Below are 21,800 nucleotides of genomic sequence, written 5' to 3' on the forward strand. Positions count from 1 at the left end.
GGGCGCCAATGTGACGCTAGTGGCAGGGGGCGAAGCTGTTTCCCGGGGGATCTGCTGGGGCAGGGAGAGCGCCTCGCCCGCTGCGCCTCTCCCCTCCGCTCGCGTGTCTCCGGCAAACGTCCTGCCTCCCAGCGCCGCCGAGGGGCGGGCGGGGAGATGTCCAACCCCGAGAGGCTGCTCTCAGCCCGCCCCCAGACCCCCCTGGCTGCAGCCGGGGGAAAGCCCGGCTCCGGCACGGTCCACTCCTATGGCCAGAGCAGCGGAGGCAGCGCCGGGGCTCCTCCTCCGGGAAGCGGCTCGGCTGCCTGCAGCTCCCCCTCTGCCCTGCTCCCAAGCAGCTGCCGCCGCCGCGCCGCGGGGACCGCCGCCACAGCCTCCTCCTCCTCCAGCATCGTCCCCAGAGCCGCCGCTCCTCTCTGGGTTCCTCCAGCCCCCTCCTTCCCCGCCCCTGCTCCCTCTTCCCTTCGCTCCTTGCCGCCGCCTCCTCCTCTCCTCCCCCCCTCAGCTGCCTCTGCGCTCGCAAGTCTCCAAGGAAGGAGGGGAGGAGGAGAGGCGGCAGGAGGAGGAGATGTTGGAGGAGGAGAAGCAGCAGCAGCAGCTCCCTTGATCGTCCATCCCAGCGGCAGGAGCAGCAGCAGGAGCAGGCTGTTCTTCTCTTCCTCCATCCAGGGCTTGCTGCTCCCCTCTCCAGCCGCCGGACCCCGGCAGCACCAGCCGCGGCTCCTCCTGGCCCCAGCTGCCTCTCGCCTGTGGTCCTACAATTTCCTGGGTGCTGCAGCAGCAGCCGCCCGCGGCGACGGGATCCGAGGAGACGGCCCCGGCAGGAGCAGGACCCCTAGGCAGCGGCATAGAGGCTCCTTCCTCTCCTTCTCGTCTCCCCTGCTGCTAAGGCCAGACATGGAAGATGGATCCTCTTCTACAAGCTGCTTTAGGAGGTTTACAGACTGTTTCCTGGGCACAAGTAGGTGGCCGAGCACTTAGGGCAGGGGCTGGCTGCTTGCCTGCGGGGGGAGGATGGAGGGAGGGCTGGGTGCACGGACGGGGGGGCGGTTTGGGGCGAGCTACACAAAGGGGGAGGCCTTTTATTCTCCGCGTGGGGAGGAGAGGGTGGCTGTGGATGCACAGAGCGGGGTGCGCAAAGATGCATGGAGGAGGGGGTGCATGGCGGAAGGGGGTGGATTGAGTTTTATTTTGGGGGAGGCTATGATGTGTTCGGAATTTCTCTCTCGATCGTTATTTTAGAATCAGTTGTGGTGCGCGGGGGGTGGTGGGGAGGGAGGAATCCGTGTTTGACTTGGTACATGCTTGTTTGGCCATTCATGCTATGGGTACCATGGGGGAGGATCGGAGACTTTCACCTTTTCCGGGCTCAGGACTTGCCTAAAATCGTAAAATCAGCAAGCCCCTGCTCTCTCCAGGTGTGGGGCGGGAAAGCAGCAGCAGAGACTATGGAACCGGGACGAGGCAGGGTGGGATGTTTTGAAGAAGACGAACAAAACCCCTACGCGCCGGTCAGATCTGACACAAGGAGATGGGTGTGTGTTTGGTCGCTCTTCAGCATCCAATGCCCTCTCCTCCTGGCTGTAGCTTTCAGTGCCGCCGGGATAACAACAGCCACGGCAGAAACACGTGCTCTGTGCAGCTGCGGGATACCGCTGGGGTGAGGAGGTGCTCGAGTGGCAGGGGGCTGCAATCAATGGGTCTGGACAGTCACAAGAGAGTTTCTTACATCTAATAGCTTCCACCCCCAAAAGAGCGATCAGCCCCCCCTTCCGCCCCACAAGCAGGTGTCGGTGGGTCAAGTTACAAAAGTGCCAAGAGGTGGCAGTGAGACCAATACATCCAACGTCCTCCTCCTTGCACTGCTCAGTCGGGGCGGGCTCGCCCGTTGTCCGATCGCGGCGGGCGAGGGGGGTTTCCTCGGTGCTCCATGGGAGGGACGAGGTGGCGGGGTGGTTGGAGGGCAGGCGGCCGGGGTGGGGCAGGTTATGGGGGGGCGGAGGATTAGGGGGGGGGGGGGGCGGGGGGCAGGTTTGGGGGGGGGGGGGGGGGCGGGGGGGGGGGGCACAGGGGGGGGGGGAGCCGCTCGCAGCCAGCGACGAGCTGCCAAATCCGCGAGGTGGTGAAAAGGGAGCGAGGCTTCGCATCGCAGGACCGCTCCATTCATAACCCAGCGCCGGGCTCTCCCTCCGCGCCCGTGTGCCAACTTCCCCGCAAGCGACCCCGGGGCAGTGCTGCGCTGCGCATTTGCGTCTCCCTGCCACCCTTCACGGATGGGATTGGCGGTGGGAGTCACGCCCTGGAAGCTCCGGACACGGGGCAGTTGCCAGGCTCTGGCTGTGAAAGGAGGCTGGGGGAGAGGTTTGCACACAGAGAAGGAAGGAAGGACAAACGGGCTGTTTTCTGGGACCTCTCGCTGTTCTATTCAATGGGCCGCATGAACTAGCCAATCACTGACCACGCGCCTGGATCGGGCCTTTCTGTGCCTAGGCCTGGACCTGGGGCTGCTGCAGCACCCCCTGACTTGAAGTGGTTTCCATCATATACAGGGTTTACAGTTTGGTTCAATCGCTCTCAGCACCCCACTATACAAATTGTTCTAGCGCCCCTGGTTCTGTCTTAGGAGAAATTAATTTCACCCAAGTGCAGATATTTGTGAAACTGTATTGAACTTTCTCCACTGAACTTGAGTTGCATTCTCTCCTCTCCCCCCCTCCCCATTGTAACTGTACTAGTGTGAAAACGCTTTGGGGCCGATTTTGACATCCAGTTACTGCATTTAAAAAAAAAAATCACAGGTAGTTTTTGGAGTTGGTTATTGCCATAGGGATCTGTTAACTAGAAGGATGTTGAATCATAGTTATTTTTAATGTCACAGGTTCAGTTTGATTAGGTGACTTTTTGGTGCATGTAAAAGCTATTTGCTTCCAAAATGTCTATATTTATGTATGTCAAAGTAAAAATTTCAGGGATGCCAGCTGAAATCACACCACGTTGCTTGATAACTCATCACTGATTTTAGTGTGATTAGCATAGTGAATATTTGTTGCTTTGTGATCTGATCCGGGTGGGAAAGGACTCCCTTACACTTGGTTCGGCACTTCTTTCCATGTTGATCAATATGTCACCCTGCCATACAATCAAATTTATATATAGCTGTTTATGCATGTTCACATGCACAATGTTATCACACTACAAAGATGTATAGTTAATTCTAGAAGTGCTTGTAGAAGTAGAAATTAAAAAAGAAAAGAAAAGCCAAATCCATGGGATTTCTTGCTGTCTTTATTCCTGTTCCCACTTTGAGAGAGATGGTAGAAGGCTACTCATACTTACAGTACAAGTCAGATATTTTAAAATAAATAGTCTGAGAATAAGAGACTAAACCAGAGAATTTCTGCCAGTCGGGCAGTTCTCTGGCACACATCATCAGGAAGAGGATTTGCAGGATTATTATGTAAAATATTTTGAAAACATTAGTCCAGTTCACAGAGAAGCTCTTAAATAAATAATAAAGGAAGAAAGTCAAACAAAATACTAGAGTCTAGACAGCTTTAGCGGGGCTATTGCAAAAGGTAGAACAGGGGTCGGCAACGTTTGGCACGCGACTCGCCAGGGTAAGCACCCTAGCGGGCCGGGCCAGTTTATTTACCTGCTGACGCGGCAGGTTCGGCTGATCGCGGCCCCCACTCGTCGCGNAGGTTGAGTTTCCCATTAGCCAGGCTATCAAAGGCATTCAAGATACTATTTTAGCTAAAATCTCATCTTTCCTACCCTTCCACATCCCACTACATCCACCCTTTTTGGATGATTACTTCATAGTGATGCTTTAAGTTTGCCACATTTAAATGCACAACAAACTTGTGGCATCACAACAAAGCATTATTGAGACATGAGGTTGCAAACATGAGGCCCAAAATATCAGTGTCACAATAGTGTTTCTACCAGAACAGGTCTCCAGTCTGCAAATACATATGCATACAAGTAATTTTCTGCATGCGAGTAGTCCCGTGGGACACACACATGGAAAGTTACGTGTGTGTTTGCAGACTGGAGACCTGTTCTGGTAGAAACACTATTGTGACACTGATATTTTGGGCCTCATGTTTGCAACCTCATGTCTCAATAATGCTTTGTTGTGATGCCACAAGTTTGTTGTGCATTTAAATGTGGCAAACTTAAAGCATCACTATGAAGTAATCATCCAAAAAGGGTGGATGTAGTGGGATGTGGAAGGGTAGGAAAGATGAGATTTTAGCTAAAATAGTATCTTGAATGCCTTTGATAGCCTGGCTAATGGGAAACTCAACCTGGGATCAAGCTGTTTTATCTCTGGCTTATGTATCATCACTTGTCATCAAGATTCTGTAGGACAAATGTTTGTCTTCAGCAGTGATTCAGATGTGTAACTATGAGCAGAAGTAGGTTTTGCAATTGGATCTTCCTTTAAAACTTAGTTGATGATGCAGTAACCAGCATAAGCTTTGGCCCTCACTCTCATAAATGTGCTGGTTCTGCATTGTTTAAGGAGTAGAAATTTCACTGAAGTAATATAAACAATTATTTATGTGATTTGGGGTATCAGGATTGTTCTGTTGTTCTAGGCATTGTGCAAACATGTAGGAACACCAGCGGCCTTGCTGTGAAGAGCTTTCACTTGTTTCTTTTGAAAAAGATTGTATATATCAGGGAGTAGGAGGGAATGGGAGCAGTGAAGAGCAGGGTAATGATAAAAAGCTCATGAAGTTACATAGGTTAGCTATTGAACAACTTCATGGCTCTAAGTCTTGTGATTTATTTTATAAATAAGTCTGCTGTTCCTCAGCATCATTGGTTGACTTATTTCTTGTAGGCATCGCGGCAGAATTAGGTCTTAAATTGGGAAGGTAGTGATCTCACAGATCAGTTAGGGAGCACATTCCTTGTGGGAGGGGCAGTGTGAAAGAAAGCACAAGAATCTTTGTGGGAGAAACAAAGAAACGGACACTGGGATCACACCATTTGAGTGAGATGCCATTTTTACCTGGCCACTTTTCAGAGTAGGACAGTCTTTCTGTGTGTTTTGTTGGATTAAAGCTTTATGACTGTAATGAAGTGTCCCGACACGCACACTGACCTCCTTCCTGCCTTTTTAGTGGTATCAGGTATTTGAGCCACTGTCATTTAATCTGGTCTGGTGGAAATTAGTGTGTTAAGATGGGTATATATGTATGTGTTTATATAACTTTCACACCCAAGCCACTGAGTCACTTATCTCTGATAAAACTCAGTAAATATTTGTTTTTACCAACTTTTTAATCTGTTGTACAGACCAAAACTTCCCCTGATTCAGCTTTAAAATTGTTCTCATTCATTATTCTAATACCATAGCGTGTACATAGCAGCTTCTAGAAAATTTTTGAAATTGTTTTAATTTACTTTTAGCTTTATAAAACACACCCATCAGACATTCTCTGAATGTATGTTCATAATTTAAAAACAGAGCACAACTTAGTGTCAGGCTTGAATATATCCAAAATTATACAGGGTTTCAGTTTAATAGTAGTTTGGTCAATGAGATTTAAATGAATAATACTGTTTAAAGAATAGTCTCTGTTCCTTTTCTATTTATTATTTAAAAAAATACAAAATGGCATGTTTTCCTTAGCACAGAATTTACACCTTTTGTACTTTTAAGATCTTAATGTTTTTTATCACAACATTCTTCAGCTCACAGGAAATGTTAAATGACAATAAAACAAAACCGAAAAACAACCCATTATCACCTGTAGGTGCATGCTTTCCATAAAACTATCCCTCTATATTTGACCTCTCAGTCCTTATCCTCAAAGGAGAGCTGCACAACACCTTCAAATGACAAACCTGGGAGCTTAAATTCATAACTTTGATACTAAAACTCATGGATTGAATACAGATACTGGCTTTATGGCTTTTTACAACAATTTATAACCCACTTACCACACCATCAGCATTTCCCCCACCTCTTTCCCCAATATGACTGGAGAGGTGTTGGCACTTTACCTCAAACGGTCCCTGAAATATGTGTTAGCTACTTATGCTAAACAATCTGTTCCACCTTGTATTTAGCTGTGATACTCTGAGTACCTTTCCCAGAGCTGAAGAAGAGCTCTGTGTAAGCTCAAAAACTTGTCTCTCTCACCAACAGAAGTTGGTCCAGTAAAAGATATTACCTCACCCGCCTTGTCTCTCTGATATCCTGGGACCAACGCTGCTACAACACTGCATACAATGTTTTTTTTTTTTTTATTGTTGTTTAAACTTAACTGCCTTTATTTACTTTGACTCAATATATTTTGGGCTTTTCTACTCCCTCTGCTGGCTGATTGAATTGTAAATAACTATATCAAACTCCGGGATTAAATCTGTGCTGCTATTACCAATGCTTTCAGAAACATTGGTATTCAGAATTTCAGAAATCCATGTTCATTTCAATCTTCATTAGAAATTCAGAAAAACTTACAGTTAGTAAATAAAAGAAAATGGTGGAAAAGGAAAATATGTTCAGATTTCTAAGAAGGGTCTTCTCAGTTTTGTTTTACTTTGCATTGATTTTAACTTTAGAAAAGTTGATGTCCTTTAACTGCAGAGAGCATCTCCTTATCAGTAAATAAATATCACACTACACAGGAAAGTCTCAGATGGATGCATTATACACCAAACAATTTTCTGTCATATTAGGGCATTTAAAAACTGCAGAAAGGGCCATGAACTCTTTTTTGTTTTGTAAGGTCATCACAATCAGTGCTCAGTCTTAAATTTAGTTGTGTAGGCACATGTTCAAGTGTATCTTGTACAAATGCAATAGCTAGTTGTACAGGAAACTTGATTTGTGCACCAGTGTACAATAATTATCTTATACTTATATAGCACCTTCCATCCTTGAGCATTTTACAAACTAAGCCAGGGATTGCTTCATGTACCACTGAAATGCAGCAACTTCTTGAGGGGAATAAGGCAATTTTAAGAGTGTATAGCAACATTTCAGAGTGGGAAGTAAAGGCCACTGTATTTAGTTGAAACTGCAAGGGGAATTTTTGGACCATGCCTCCAGGATCTTTAGTGACCACCAATGGTTAAGGCCACTGTTTATACCTCATCTGTGCTGGTGTTGTGGTTTAATTCTGACACAGACTGAATCACAAACATCCCTTCCTGCAGCACCTGGATGTTTCCTCTTCCGTTCAGATGCTTACACAGCCTGACTTTGCTTAACTTGTGAGATCTGACTGGCACGCCGCACAGATTTGTGTGGTTGCATGTGGCATTTAAGCAGAATCAAGCCTCAGCTCTGCTGACGTATTCCATCCAATGCCAGGTTTTTACTATCTAATTCAGACAAAGCGAGGAAACAAAGTTTTGATTCTGGAAGATTTCTTTTTAATGTAGCTATTCATTGTCACAGTAGTCATTTAAATATAACAAAATTGCATAATTCCGTGGTTTATTTTGTTTGTTTCTTCATTACTTTTTTGTCCTAAGGTGTAGGAGTTATTTAGGGTGGTCCCTTGTTCTGTAGTGATCTGTTACTCAAAGAATAACATTCAGAATGAATTAGTATTGCTTACTCTCACAGGTGATTTTGGCACATTCTGCGAGCAGTCACACCATGATGTGAAAAACTCTAGTCTTCATGTGATTTTCAGGCCTGCCCATAGAAAACTCCCTCTGATTGTCTGCCTTCCCCACTCCCTGCCTCCTGGGGATGGGCAAGCAAACACAACTGCTGCAGGCAGTGCTCTCTCTGTCCCCTTAAGGGCTGGCAGAATTGTTCTGGGGGCAAAGAGCAGCTGATATCACTTTCATAAGGAGGAATCAGAGCCTAGCAGCTCAGGATGGCTCTGCTGCCTCCTCCCTCTTCCCTTGTAAAAAGTTTGTCAGCTCATCTATGCTCCTTTCCTCCTCTTTCTCCATCAGCCTCATGCCGGAAAGGGGCAGAAGAGGACCCTCTCCTTCTTTCACTCCCCTTCTCTCTCCATCCTGGTAGGGGTCGGAGAACAGTGGTTCTCAAACTTTTTTTAATTTGCGGACCTGTCAAGGCTGGATCCCCACTTTGAACTTTAGGGTACAAATGTAGGGGCCTGCATGAAAACTTCTAAGCTTAACTACCAGCTTAGCTCTGGTTCGGCTGCCACCATTTCAATGGATTCCCTTCCTGGGAAGCCTTGAAAAACCTTCACCAAATCCCTGGTGAAAACAAATCCAAAACCCCTTGGATCTTAAAACAAGGAGAAATTAACCATTCCCCTCCTTCCTCCCACCAACTCCTGGTGAATCAGTTCCAACCCCCCTGGGATCTACAACAGGGAGAAATTAACCATCCCCCCTCCTTCCTCCCACCAACTCCTGGTAAATCAAGATCCAAAACCCTTGGATCTTAAAACAAGGAAGAATCAATCAGGTTCTTAAAAAGAAGGCTTTTAATTAAAGAAAAAGGTAAAAATCATCTCTGTAAAATCAGTATGGAAATTAACCTTACAGGGTAATCAAACTTAAAGAGCTCAGAGGACTCCCCTCTAGTCTCAGGTTCAAAGTACAGCAAACAAAGATAAACACTCTAGTAAAAGGTACATTTACAAGTTGAGAAAAACAAAGGAAAACTAACACGCCTTGCCTGGCTATTTACTTACAAGTTTGAAATAGGAGAGACTTGTTTAGAAAGATGTGGAGAACCTGTATTGATGTCTGGTCCCTCTCAGTCCCGAGAACGAACACCTCTCAAACAAAGAACACAAACAACAGCCTTCCCCCCCCAAGATTTGAAAGTATCTTGTCCCCTTATTGGTCCTTTAGGTCAGATGCCAGCCAGGTTACCTGAGCTTCTTAACCCTTTACAGGGAAAAGGATTTTGGAGTCTCTGGCCAGGAGGGGCTTTATAGTACTGTACACAGGACAGCTATTACCCTTCCCTTTATAGTTATGACAGGACCCCTAAACAAAACTTCAAATAGAGGCGCCAACCCCTTTGGAAATCTTAGTCTGTGGACCCCCAGGGGTTCATGGACCACAGGTTGAGAACCACTGGTATACAATATCTGCAGCAGCAGGAGGCCAGGGACAGTTGTGTGACTGGGTGGGCAGAATTGATGTGGGCTTGGGGGGCAAAAAAACGATTGATTTGGAGCTGAGGGCAGACACGCGTTACAGGGCTGGAGGTGCAGAATCGATTGATGTAGGAATGGATAATGAATGGGTAGTAAGGTGGCCACTCATGCATCCCCAGAATACCAATACTGGACATTCTGTTACATCCAGGAATGTCATGAGCCCACGCTGCCTACGTTACTCTGCCCCTGGAGGATGCCAGCGGAAGCAGCATGTCTTGCGCTTCAAAATAGCATCCTCCATTCCCGATGCTGGGTAAAACCATGTTCGGTTTTATACCAGTACCAGACAGCAGACAAACCTTGATAAAACAGGACTGTCAAGCTTAAAACAGACAAAAGGCCTGCCGAGTAGTGGGGAGGGGGTGGGAGAGGTAACAGAATTATTTAGATGACGTTTTTGAGTTTTGGGAGAAGTTGGAAACCTTCCACAGCAGCAGAAGCACTTTATACACTTTTCTCTAATTTTATGCAAATTAAAGATCTGCTGCTTATTTTGACAAAAGATGTTGTCAGGTATGGATTTTGGAGAAGCAGAGTGAGCTGGAATCAATGTGCACGACAGAATTAGTTCCAACTATTCATTATCGCATACACATTGGGAATAGTCAGGGAGTTCAAAACACAGACAGACCAAATCCCATGATTTAATCTTTTCAAATCTCATGGTTTTTTTTTAAGGGTCTGACTCATGATTTTTTGAATTTTTGGCATTGGCAGTACTGAAGAACATCAATGAAACATGGCATCTCCTGTTGTGGGAATGGTGTGGAGGAAAACAGTATTGTGTATATGTATGTACTTAGATGACGGCTATTTCCTAAGATTCATTTGTGTACGTATTACAGTATATTCTTGCCAAGAATTAACAAAGGCTGCAAGTAAGCCTCATTGTCTTCTGTCCTACCTTATGCATATCAAATCCACTATTTAAAAAAAACACCCCAATTTAAATTAGAGATCAACATGCTTTATTTTATCCTGAAGAAAAAGAATGAATCATTCTTTTAATGCTCACAAGCAATATCATTCACTTTAGGGTAATTGTTAATTAGAGATGGATTTTGCTAATTGATTTATTGTGAAAAGCTTGGATCATTGTAAATCTATGTACTTCGTAAATGGAGGATGAATTCATTTATACACTCTTCAACCCCAGCGCCCAGAACTCATGCTAAAATTTAACAGCTTCAAACAGGTACAATTTAAATAAAAAAGCTGACAGAACAATGTTTTCTTCTCTAAAATATTGACCTTCCCCGCAATAAACCTGTCTGTATCCCAGGATAGGCAAGATTTAATCCTGGGCAAGTAACAGCTTTTCAGTACATTAAATGGTCACATCTGCAAAAAGTGATATCTCACAGCCCCAAAGGGCTAGAAATGGGAGCTCTATACCACTGGGAGGGAGAATCCCTGATTACTGGTGGGGTTTAGCATGCTAACCTAGCCCTAAAAAGTCACAAAATACATGACTTCAGGATGTTAATCACAGCCCAGTTTGGGAGCAACCCAAACTATTTTAGTGGTTTGTTTTGTTTTAAAGTGGCTTTTCAAAAATAAAATATCTTTTAAAAAAATCCTATAATAACAAGAATAATAATCCTGATCTTGCATGGTGGAGGGAACTTCAGAAGTTGTAGATGGTCAGAATCTAGATAATCTAATCCCTCTTCCTGCTTGGGACCACCTGATCTTTTAGGAATTAATGCTTCGCAGCTAAAGACATAAACTAGTATATGTACCCCTTAGGAGTGCAGTTTTAATTTGCTTCAGCCTGTAGCGTAACATCATATTAGCAGAAAATACAACCTTTTCCTTGCCCTGGGTATTTCAGCAACATTTCTACAACTCTCAGAAATTCTGTTGATTCAGAGACCAAGAGGCTAAACTTGGACTCTTTAGATAACTAGATATCTGTCCTCCTAATTTCTCTATAGTTCCCTTCACTATCTAATCTTTGTACCTCAACAATAGTTCCTTCCATGATGTCTCATTGCATTTACTTCCAAACTTTCCTGTATGTCTAAAGCTACTAGTCTCTCTTCTACTCTGAGATTTCCTAAAAGCAAAGTTATACCCCTTAATATTTATCCCTCACTGACTTTTCTCATGTCAAACTTGTGATATATTACCTGTTTGCCTGTACTGTCTATTTTATTTATTTTTGATATGCTTCTTTCACTTATATACAGATATCTTGGAAACGTCTTCTAACTGAACTCCTTATTGCTTTCTTGGAGTTTTGCCCTCTTTCCTGTGTTTTGTCTTCATGATCATCCCCCGCCCGCCCCTTTTAGGCCTTATCTGTTTCTCTGCTTAATATTATTTCCTCCTCATCCACCCATCAGCTTCTTTTAGCTGCTGTTTCCTTCCTGATTGCTGGATTCTGTAGAGATTCCTTCCCCTCCCCCCATATGCCTGACTCCTTACCCTATCCTTATCTACAGGTTTTAATTCCCCCCTGTAAACCCCAGCAGCTGTTTTCCTCTGAGCCAGTGCACTGGTGTTACTTCAGTTCATGTTCATTTTACCTATATGTCCTGTTCTTCACCCTTCCTCCCCAAGAATTCCAAATCGCACACAGCAATCTCAAAAACCTTCCTATGTGAGTTGCATGTTACCTGTGATTCACTGAATTTCCTAATCTGGCACTGTCTGCCTTGCCCTAAGTGTGATATCACTAGTATTTTTTTTCTTAAAGCAAACAGTTTTCATAAAAGGTGCAGTTTGATGTAACAGAAAACTCAAGTAATCTATTCTCATAACTGGTGCTGCCTCAGCCAGCATGCACAAGTTTCTTCACATGAGCCTTCTGATGTGCCTCACTACAAACCTGTTGGGAAACTACTTTTATGGGGAAGAAGGTTGTCTTTAGTTTTCACAAATAATGTTTTTGAGTCAGCTTCCCTTGAGAAGCTGATCTTTAGCATAGATCCTAAGTTGCGGAACTTAGTTTTCAGATCCATCAGTCTATGATTATGAGTATAATCAGCTTCAGCATGGCTTTCAGGACTACTGGCTTCTTTCCAGCCACGGCATCTAGGAGGCAAGAAACTCTAGGTGACTCAGGGTCATGACTAAATAATATTATGTCCTCTTCTGAGAACTGAAGGCCAAATTCCAGATGTAATGCAGAGTCTGGGAAGAACTAGGTAGCCTGGGAATGTGTACAGGCCTGCAGAAACATCTGTCCTGGTTGTGGAGGGAAAGGAGATTAGTGTTTCCACAGCCATCCCTGCAAAACTCTCATCAGTGAAAACTCTGCATCGGGCAAGGATATTAACTAGGGGGAATGGGACATTGCTCCAGCCTTTCTTTCTCCTCATGTATCTACTCGGTGTAGTAAGAGAAACCTGCATAGACTGTGTGGGAAGGAAACGGTCTGTGATTCACAGGGGTTTGAACATTATTATTCTTATCTGACACATTTCTTTATACCAAACCTTTGTATATGTAAACTGGCCCAGTCTTTTACCATTTTCTGCTAAGTCACTCTAGGACTTTTCTGTATTTTCTTCAGTGCATTTCATTGTATCCTTTATTTGTAACACAATGATTAGTGCATATTGTTCCTCTTCCTCCCGGCACAGTTTCTCTATGAATAATACAATATGGTTACATACATACTGCTTGCCCATCTTTGATTTGTTAATCTGATTTGTCTCTAAAGCTGTGGCTCTCAACCTTTCCAGAAAACTGTACTCCTTTCAGGAGTCTGATTTGTCTTGCGTACCCCCAAGTTACACCTCACTTAAAACCTACTTACTTACAAAACAGACATAGAAATACAAAAGTGTCACAGCATTCATGTTATTACTGAAAAATTGCTGACTTTCTCATTTTTACCATATAATTATAAAATAAGTTCTTTGGAATATAAATATTGTACTTGCAATTCAGGTTGTAGTATATAGAGCAGTATAAACAAGTCATTGTATGAGATTTTAGTTTGTACTGACTTCGCAAGTGCTTTTTATGTAGCCCATTGTAAAACTAGGCAAATATCTAGGTGAGTTGATGTACCCCTTGGAAGACCTCTGCATACCCTGGGGGTATGTGTACCCCTCGTTGAAAACCACTGCTCTAAAGGACCTGTGCGTGGGTGTGATACTAGCACAGACCTCCAAAATAGAGACTAGTATTGATGACAATTGTGTGGGCAGTATGTAAAGTACTCTGGCCCCAAGACAAGTGTCGATATTTGCTGTCAAGGTCACAAATATGATGTTGCATTTGTATTCACTGCCAACACATGGCTGTAAGAACTGGACTTTTATTTGTTTTGGTGCATTCAGCTATGTGTAACTTAATGTGATGAACCACTTTGCTAGCACTCTGCAACATATTTTTTTTAATGTCTTTGAGGCTGACTGAGCCTGAATCAAAGCAACTGGCCATTCTGGAGAGTTAAGAAACAATTTTTTCCAATCACCTACAAAAGGAGGGTTTTTTTCTATTTGAAAACATTTTCTCTGTTTGATGCTTATGTAGTATAAAGAAGGGCTTTAGAGAAGCTGAATTCTTCTCCATAAATTATACATAAGAAAAAAGATGATAACAAAGCTGGCCACCCACCTAAAATGGTCAGTACTGAGAAGAAATCCGCATGTTGTTAAGATCATAGACATAAAGTCATGGGGAGGTGTAGGGCTTCTTTACATACAGAGTTATACTAGTTTAACTTAAGGTGTAATTTTAAACTGATTTTATTAAACTGGTTCAGAAGTCTGTGTGGATGGGACTCGTATATTAGTTTAAACCAGGATTATTTCGGTTAGTTTATGTTGATTAGAAACAGATTTAAGCTAAACTGAAATTAGCCACTTTCAAACTGAAATGAGTCTTTACATAGAATTTTGCATTGGCTTTGAATCACTTTAACGAAACTAGTGCAAGTTTGTATTTGGGCAAGGGTTTTAGAGTCTTGCTTATCTGTTGTCATCTATTTATTAAAAAAAAATTACTCTTGGGGACTTATATTTTCTCCTTTATGCTCGAAGCTAGAAGTATCAACTATCAGGAGCTATTCTTTTCTACATTCTTACATTAAATTGTGTGCTCAAGTGTCTTGTAATCAGTGTGCATTTGTTTAAATTGCCAAGGTTGGATCTCGCATTTCTGTAGTGTCTCATCCAGATGGATTCCAAAGAGCTTTATTGACTGCTATACCTTTCCCCCCATTGATTTCAATAGGAACAGAAGGGACGCTAAATGCCTAATCCTGCAAGGTGCTGAGAACCCCTGGGAGGGAAAAAAAGCTGATCATAGATGCCTTTAAAGCAGGGGTCGGCAGCCTTTCAGAAGTGCTGTGTCGAGTCTTCATTTAATCCCTCTAATTTAAGGTTTCGTGTGCCAGTAATACCTTTTAACGTTTTTAGAAGGTCTCTTTCTATAAGTCTATAATATATAACTAAACTATTGTTGTATGTAAAGTAAGTAAGGTTTTTAAAATGTTTAAGAAGCTTCATTTAAAATAAAATTAAAATGCAGAGCCCCCCAGACAGGTGGCCAGGACCCGGGCAGTGTGAGTGCCACTGAAAATAAGGTCTCATGCTGCCTTTGGCATGTGTGCCATAGGTTGCCTACCCCTGCTTTAAAGGATAGGTTCAGACTGGGGGTAGATTATTGTTGATACATACAGAGTCAAAATAATAGTATGTATTTACTTTAAATTAACAAGAAAATATATTCTTCTTTTCAGTGCACCTTTACCTAATGTTGATTAGCTTTAGAAAAGTTTTTATAAGTGTTGCACCAGCATGCTCTTTCTGCCTGCAATCATTCTTTCTCTCTTTCCCCTATTCTCCCAAGTAAAAACCCCTAATTAAAGAAGTTATTGAGGTTGCAAAATCTATCTCATTTGAAAGTTAAGAAATGCCTGATTTGAGGATGCCTGTACACCCTTTGCTACCTTGTGCATGTGTGTTATGAAACAGTCTTTAATTACATGATCACATACTGTTCCTTCCACAGGACCTCTGCCTCATTCAGTGCACAGGGTAGATAGTGCTTTGGGAATAAAGCAGATTGTGAAGCGTTTTGAGCTCTACTGATGAAAAGCGCTATATAAGAGATAGGTATTATTTATTACTATGTAATATTTATTTTTTCCTCATTATGCAATGTCTTAGTGCACACCATCCAAACCCTGCATGGAGTGATTAGTTTCCCATGTGCTTTCCTATGGTACTAAGCCCTGTAATATCTGAGGTTCACAAACATTAATGAATTTATCTACTCAACTCCCTTTTGAGACAGTAATGTAATTTCCATTGTACAGAAGAGGCGCTGCGAAACAGGGAGACTGAGGCCACTATGCAAAAGTCTTCATTAACTTTGGGCACCTCAGTGATTGCTTCCCATTTTGAGATATTTAGGGACTGATTTTTCTGAGTATTTTATTCGTGCAAGGCACTGTACAGGCATTGGCTGATCAGCGCACAGCTGGACGGTAAGTTGGTAGGCATCATCATCATCGCTATTTTACAGACCGGGAAGCAGACAGAATGACAGAGCGACTTGCTTAAGGCTACACAATGAATCAATGGAAAGCCAGAATTAGAACTCAGGCTTCCTTGCTCCCTACCTTGTGCTCAATTCTCTGAATCACTTTGCCTTGGCATAAATGTTGAGTATCTACAGCTTCCAGTGACTTCAGTTGCAGTTGTGGGGGCTCAGAACTTCTGCATATCAGGCTTCAGATGTCTCAGGTTGAGCACCTAGAAAATGAGGAACACAATTTAATGCGTTTAATCTAAAATGGCTCAAGAGCTATTTAAACCAGTGGTTCCCAGATTTTTTATTAAGGTGACCGACCATTGCATATATTATACAGAGAGAGAGAGAGTACGTATGTAAGTGTAGTAACTACTATTTAATATATTTTAACTTTTTAAAATTCCAACATGAAAGAAAAACACAATATTATGTGCTTTCTACACGGCTAGCACCTCCCAGCCTCCTGTCCTACCTTCCTCAGCCGGTTTGGAGAATTCCTGGTTGTGGTTTTAAGAGTGAGCCCACCCCAACCCAGCTGGGCCTGGCTCCCCATTTCGGGCATTTCGTCCTGTTGTATGGGGTCTCAAAGCCACTCAGGTTTGGCATGGTCCCTCCTCCATCATGACTGAAGGGTGGACAAGCCAAAACTGAGTGGCACTGTGACCCTGTGCACCAGATTGCAACATCACTCAATTTGGGAACCCTGTCAAATTGAGCTTTGAGGTAAGTTGCCCCTTTTACCCTTGCCTTGGGGGAGTGCTTCCGGGGTATGCACGGGGTGGGGAATGACATGGAGGGAGGACGGCAATGACAAGCAACCTTGCTAGACCCTTCCTATGACTCACTTGTGGGTCGAGACTCACTGTTTGGGAAACACTGATTCATACAGGCATATTTAAACTGGTTTAAGAGTGCTGAAATGGTGTAATTAGATCAATTTAATTTAGGATTACCATCCGTTCGGGGTTCCCCAGACATGTCCGGCTTTTTCAGCTTTAAATGGCCGTCCGGGGGGGGATTTCTAATAAAGTAGAAATGTCTGGGATTTCCCCCTTCCCCTCATGCAGAGTGCGGCGTGGCTGATTGGACGGCTGGGCCTGATTGAAAGCCGCTTGCAACCACTGGGGCCTCTAGCAGCCAGAGTCCCTCCCCCTCTTCCTCCTTCCCCGCAAGCAGCGCCACAGTGTTTGGCTGCATGTGGAGCTCGCAGCTCTCCCTCGGCCTGGTGTGGCGGGGGGCAGGCAAGGGACAGAGAACCGGGGGGTTAGATTGGTCGGGGAGTTCTGGGGGGGCAGTCAGGAGAAGGGGGTGTAGAGAGCTGTTGGGGCAGTCAGGGGACAGGGAGCAGGGAGACTTAGATAGGGGGTGGGGTCCTGGGGGCAGTTGGGGTGTGTGTGTGGGGGTCTCAGGAGAGGGCAGTCAGGGGACAGGTAGGGGGTAAGGGGATTATGAGGGGGCGGGAAGTGGGAGGGGGCGGGGCTGGGGCGGGGCTAGGGTGGCACCCCGTGTCCTCTTTTTTGATTGTTGAAATATGGTAACCCTAATTTAATTACACTGGTGCAAGTTTTCTAAGTTAGACAGGTCCTCATTCACCAGGAGCAATCACCATTTCAGGAACTAATGATGTATTTGTTGAGAAATGGCAGAAATAATAATGAAGTCCATCTTAACTGGGCAATAGTAATAAAAAAGGGGGGGGAATAAGAAAATAAATAAGACAAAGGATATGAAAACACGGAAGGATAATATTAAAATGCTGCCAGACTCTGTGTGTGGCTCAGAAGATTTCTGTACAGTTGGTCTCTTCTGCCATACTTATATTCGGCCCTCATAATTTATAGCAAATTTTGTTTCTTACCCTTGGTGGTTCGTTTCCCCCATTGGTCTCCAACTGCAGCAGTGGTACTTGCCTCATGCTTTCAGACTAAGGGCCCAATTCTTCCTTCTTTATGTTGACTAGAACCTTTGTCCACAAGTAGTCCAATGATTTCAGTGGCATAACTTGCAGAGTAAACTACTGCTTAGTCTGAGGCTAGGTCTACACTACCCGCCTGAATCGGTGGGTAGAAATCGACCTCTCGGGGATCGATTTATCGCGTCCCGTCGGGACACGACAATCGATCCCCAAATTGGTGCTCTTACTCCACCAGCGGAGGTGGGAGTAAGCGCCGCCGACAGAAAGCCGCAGAAGTCGATTTTGCCGCCGTCCTCACAGCGGGGTAAGTCGGCTGCGATACGTCGAATTCAGCTACGCTATTCACGTAGCTGAATTTGCGTATCTTAAATCGACTCCCCCCTGTAGTGTAGATGTACCCTAAGGGTGGCAGAACTAGAGAGTATGCAATGTGACTCTTATTATGGTCATTCTCAATGTTCTATCCAGCATTCTCCTTTGCTTGTGCTCAGAAATTTTTGTGAAGGTGTTTTAGAAACTGTAAGAGATCTTCTTGCACTGAAACCATCATGCATTCATAAATACCAGAGAACAGGGAGGAGAAAGGAAAGAGGACTGGACATTCATGCTTAACATCGTGCAGTGCAATCACAGAGAAGCTGGAATGTGCCCCACAGTGCTGGTTGCCAGTTCTTTCCTAGACTGCTTTAGAGATGATTTGCTGGCATTTACATATGATAAAATGCAGAAGCAATACTTGTCTACAGATCTCTGCTTATTGATGTTTAGTTTTTATTGATTGGCTGTGCAGTGTTGTATCTGAGCAGGGGATTAATCTTTTGGTAATCAGTACCACCTTCTGTCAAATAAAGGCCTATGTTAATTTACCTTTTTTAAATTCACTTTTAGATATCATTCTTATAATGATTTCTTATCCCACACTTTTCAGAGTAGCAGCCGTGTTAGTCTGTATCCGCAAAAAGAACAGGAGTACTTGTGGCACCTTAGAGACTAACAAATTTATTAGAGCATAAGCTTTCGTGGACTACAGCCCACTTCTTCGGATGCATACAGACAAATAGTCTCTAAGGTGCCACAAGTACTCCTGTTCTTTTTGCGGATACAGACTAACACGGCTGCTACTGGTACTGGTAACAGTACTTCTCTGAAAAAGCTACACCATTCATATATTCTGTTACCCAAGTAACATGAGTATCTGTGGGTAAAACACAAAATATTTACTTACATTTAGTTTTACTGGCACCTGCTCGCCTTTTTAGTAGAAGTGTGATAACTTGTTTGAATATTCCCAAATCACTGTCTCCTTTCACAGGATCAGTCTGTGTTTTTCCAGGCTCTTGACTTCATGTTTTTTCTGCTGAGATCTTGATGAATTGCATATGTGCAATCATGACAAAGCATTTCAGCAATTAAAAAAAAAATCCTTTAGAAAAATGTCCAAATGAATTTCCAGAAAGGATTCGTTTAAGGGTAGGCCCATACTCATTTCTAATGCAGCCATGATTCTCTGATGATGACCCTTGCCTTTTAGGATCAAAGAGTTCTCTGTTCTTGGAGGATATGATCATACTAGGCTTCAGAATGTGGTCAAAGGTCCCATGACCATTGAGGGGGCTCCATACCTTCCTCACAGTGTTCTTCACCAGTGTACCTTCACCTAAATAGCTGTCATTACAGGATTTGTCTCTGCAGTTACAATTATACCATTAATGCTTCTCCATTGATGAATTCATTCACATCCCTTTCAAAGTAAGGGCAAAATCTTGACTCTATTGAAGTCAGTGGAGATTTTCTATTGACTTCAGTGAGGCCAGATTTTCACCCCAGCTGTTTGACCTTGTTGTTTGTCCGCTGGTCTAGGAAAAAAGTTTCCTGAGGTTGGTCCCTCATTGCAAATCATTGCAAAGTTGCAGGTTTTTTGTTTTGTTCACTTACAGCTGTCTACAGAACTAGTGAAAGAGCTTTATTTTTAAACTTAATGCAAGGAAATTTTCTGAGTTTAATGAAACCTCTGTTTAGTTTTGCATTATGCTGAACCAGGGAATCCTTGATAATTGATTCAACAATAAGAGCTGCTAAATGTATAAAACCTCATGAATCTGATAATAAGAATAAACATTTAATGTGTTGAAAGAATACAGCTGTCTAATGCATGATACTTTCATGGAAAATGACTAACATTAACGACTAAATGCTTTTTGATGAAGACATATTGTTCCCTCCTGGCCTTTCTTGATCTAAACTCTGCATTCTTGGAAGATAAAGTGCATTAGGTAGAGACAGTATCACCTGGATCTTACCCACTGCATTAATGTATGTTTAAACCAAATCAGTTTGATATATTATGTATTATTTTAGCTATTTAGTCCAAATATATTACAATAATTCATTTAATTTAAAGTATGAACACACCACACTCCATCACTCAAGGAATTACTGTATAATTTTTAAAGATTTAAAATGAAATAACTTGTTTTGAATTTGGGTTTTGGCATTCCGAAGCTAATGACTTTTTTATGAACTGTCTGGCATGGCCTTTTCTCTAGTCACTTCAGAAAGAATAAGGAAAGCTGACAGTCTGCACATATGAGCTACTTGATGTACCAGCAGTCACTCTGAACTGTTGGGAAGTCCAAATGTGTTTTCCTCCACCACAAACTTCCCTAATTTATGTGGTGAATAATTGTGTAAAGAAGGCATACTCAGAAGGGTTTTAACAGTACTTACAAGGCAAAATTGAGCCCTCAGCTATACCTGTTAACTTCAGTGAGATTGTATGGGTATAACTGAGGGCACAGTTTGGCCCTTGGTAATTTTATAAGTAAATTTTTGCGTGTGATGAGAGATGGGGATAGGGGGAAAAGGGAATGTATGTGTATATAATAAAGTGTGTGTATAAAATAACGTAGGTATATCATGAAAGAGATTAGATTATCCTTGAAGAAAGAATTTTAAACTCAGAATCAGCCTATTTGCATTAAGCACTTTTTGGATGCTTTCAGGATTCAGCAAAATCCATTTAATGGCTTTAGTTATGAACATATTCACTTTAGACATTTCTCTAAAGTTTATCTGAACAATTAGAGATGCTGTTTTAATAGCAAAAATGACTTCAAGTTTGTTTTCCGTTCTGTTAATATGTGAAGTGGACACAAATTGCAAATGAAGAGCATTTGTTTCACTGTTGTATAGTATCTTCCATCCATGGATCTCAGAGTGGTTTAAAAACACTGATTGAGTCTTACCACAGCCATGTGGGAGAGGAAGGTAAGTGTTATTCCCAGTTTACAGTGAAAAGAAGAAAAGGGACAGACTGCTCTTTCTGTGGCTTCAGCTAATGCCTTAAGGTAGAAGGGCTAGATTGACACACTTCTTGAATATAAGGTTTCCCAAATGGTCAACTTTGCACAAAGCTTTTCTAAGAAAGCTTGTCAAAATGGCCAAAGACACTTTTAAAGTAAATAAGGTATATTTTTGAGAAAGCTATTCACACTGTAGGATGACATGCACCCCTCTGCAGAGGCCCAGCCCAAGGTCTGTGCACCACTGAAGTCCCATTAAAACCCTCCATATATGGTTTAAGAAGGACTCGAGTGGTGCATAGACCTTGGATTGGCCTATGCAGGAGTCTTGCTCTTGGTCACACCTTGATTTTTCACTGTGGAACAATTGTATTTGCCTGGCTGTTCGATCATTTCAGAATTGTTAAACTTGCTCTTCCCCTCCAAGAAGTCACTGAATAAAACTTACTAAAGAACATAAGTTATCAATTATTTTTAAGTACTGTTGGAGCCCACTTACACTTAAGCCTAATATAGTAAAACTTCATCGTGAGTGCAGCAGGTTGAAAGCTTTGCATTGTTTCAGTTCGTGGAAATGTTCAAATTGCTGTTACGATAAGTAAATCTGTATTTATTGTGGTAAAAATATTTCTTCCCTGTAAAAAGATTCCACTGAATAGTATTTAAAACCACTTAATAGGAGCTGAGCATGTCTCTTGATAATATGAACTCCTGCTGGGAGGAGAGGTGCTGTCATTTTCATGGCCACTATTTCTGCCTAAATTGCATATCAAAATGTTGTCTCTCACTTCTGATCATGATTCAGAAATATTAGGTCAGCTATCGTCAGGTATTCAGCAATTTGGAATCTGTGTAAATGTACTCTACTGATGAGAACAGTGTTCCCCTATGAGCAGCTGATCCTCCAAAGGTATTTCTTTAACTCTGACAGACCTTTCATCTAGAAAATTAAAGTAGGGC

General features: G+C 43.0%; 1 protein-coding gene across 2 annotated transcripts in view; it reads left to right on the forward strand.

Moving 5' to 3' along the window:
* Positions 1-135: 135 nt before the first annotated feature.
* PDE10A (phosphodiesterase 10A) overlaps positions 136-21,800 on the forward strand; it is a 270,956-nt gene continuing 249,291 nt past the window's right edge. Inside the window, exon 1 of one of the 2 annotated variants that reach the window (XM_034765248.1) lies at positions 136-961. In XM_034765248.1, the coding sequence (XP_034621139.1) occupies positions 157-961 (805 nt within the window). In that variant the 5' untranslated portion in view covers positions 136-156. The remainder of the gene's footprint in view (positions 962-21,800) is intronic. The other variant, XM_034765250.1, reaches the window with a different exon arrangement.

Source organism: Trachemys scripta, chromosome 3, assembly GCF_013100865.1.
Source record: "Trachemys scripta elegans isolate TJP31775 chromosome 3, CAS_Tse_1.0, whole genome shotgun sequence".
NCBI lineage: Eukaryota > Metazoa > Chordata > Testudines > Emydidae > Trachemys > Trachemys scripta.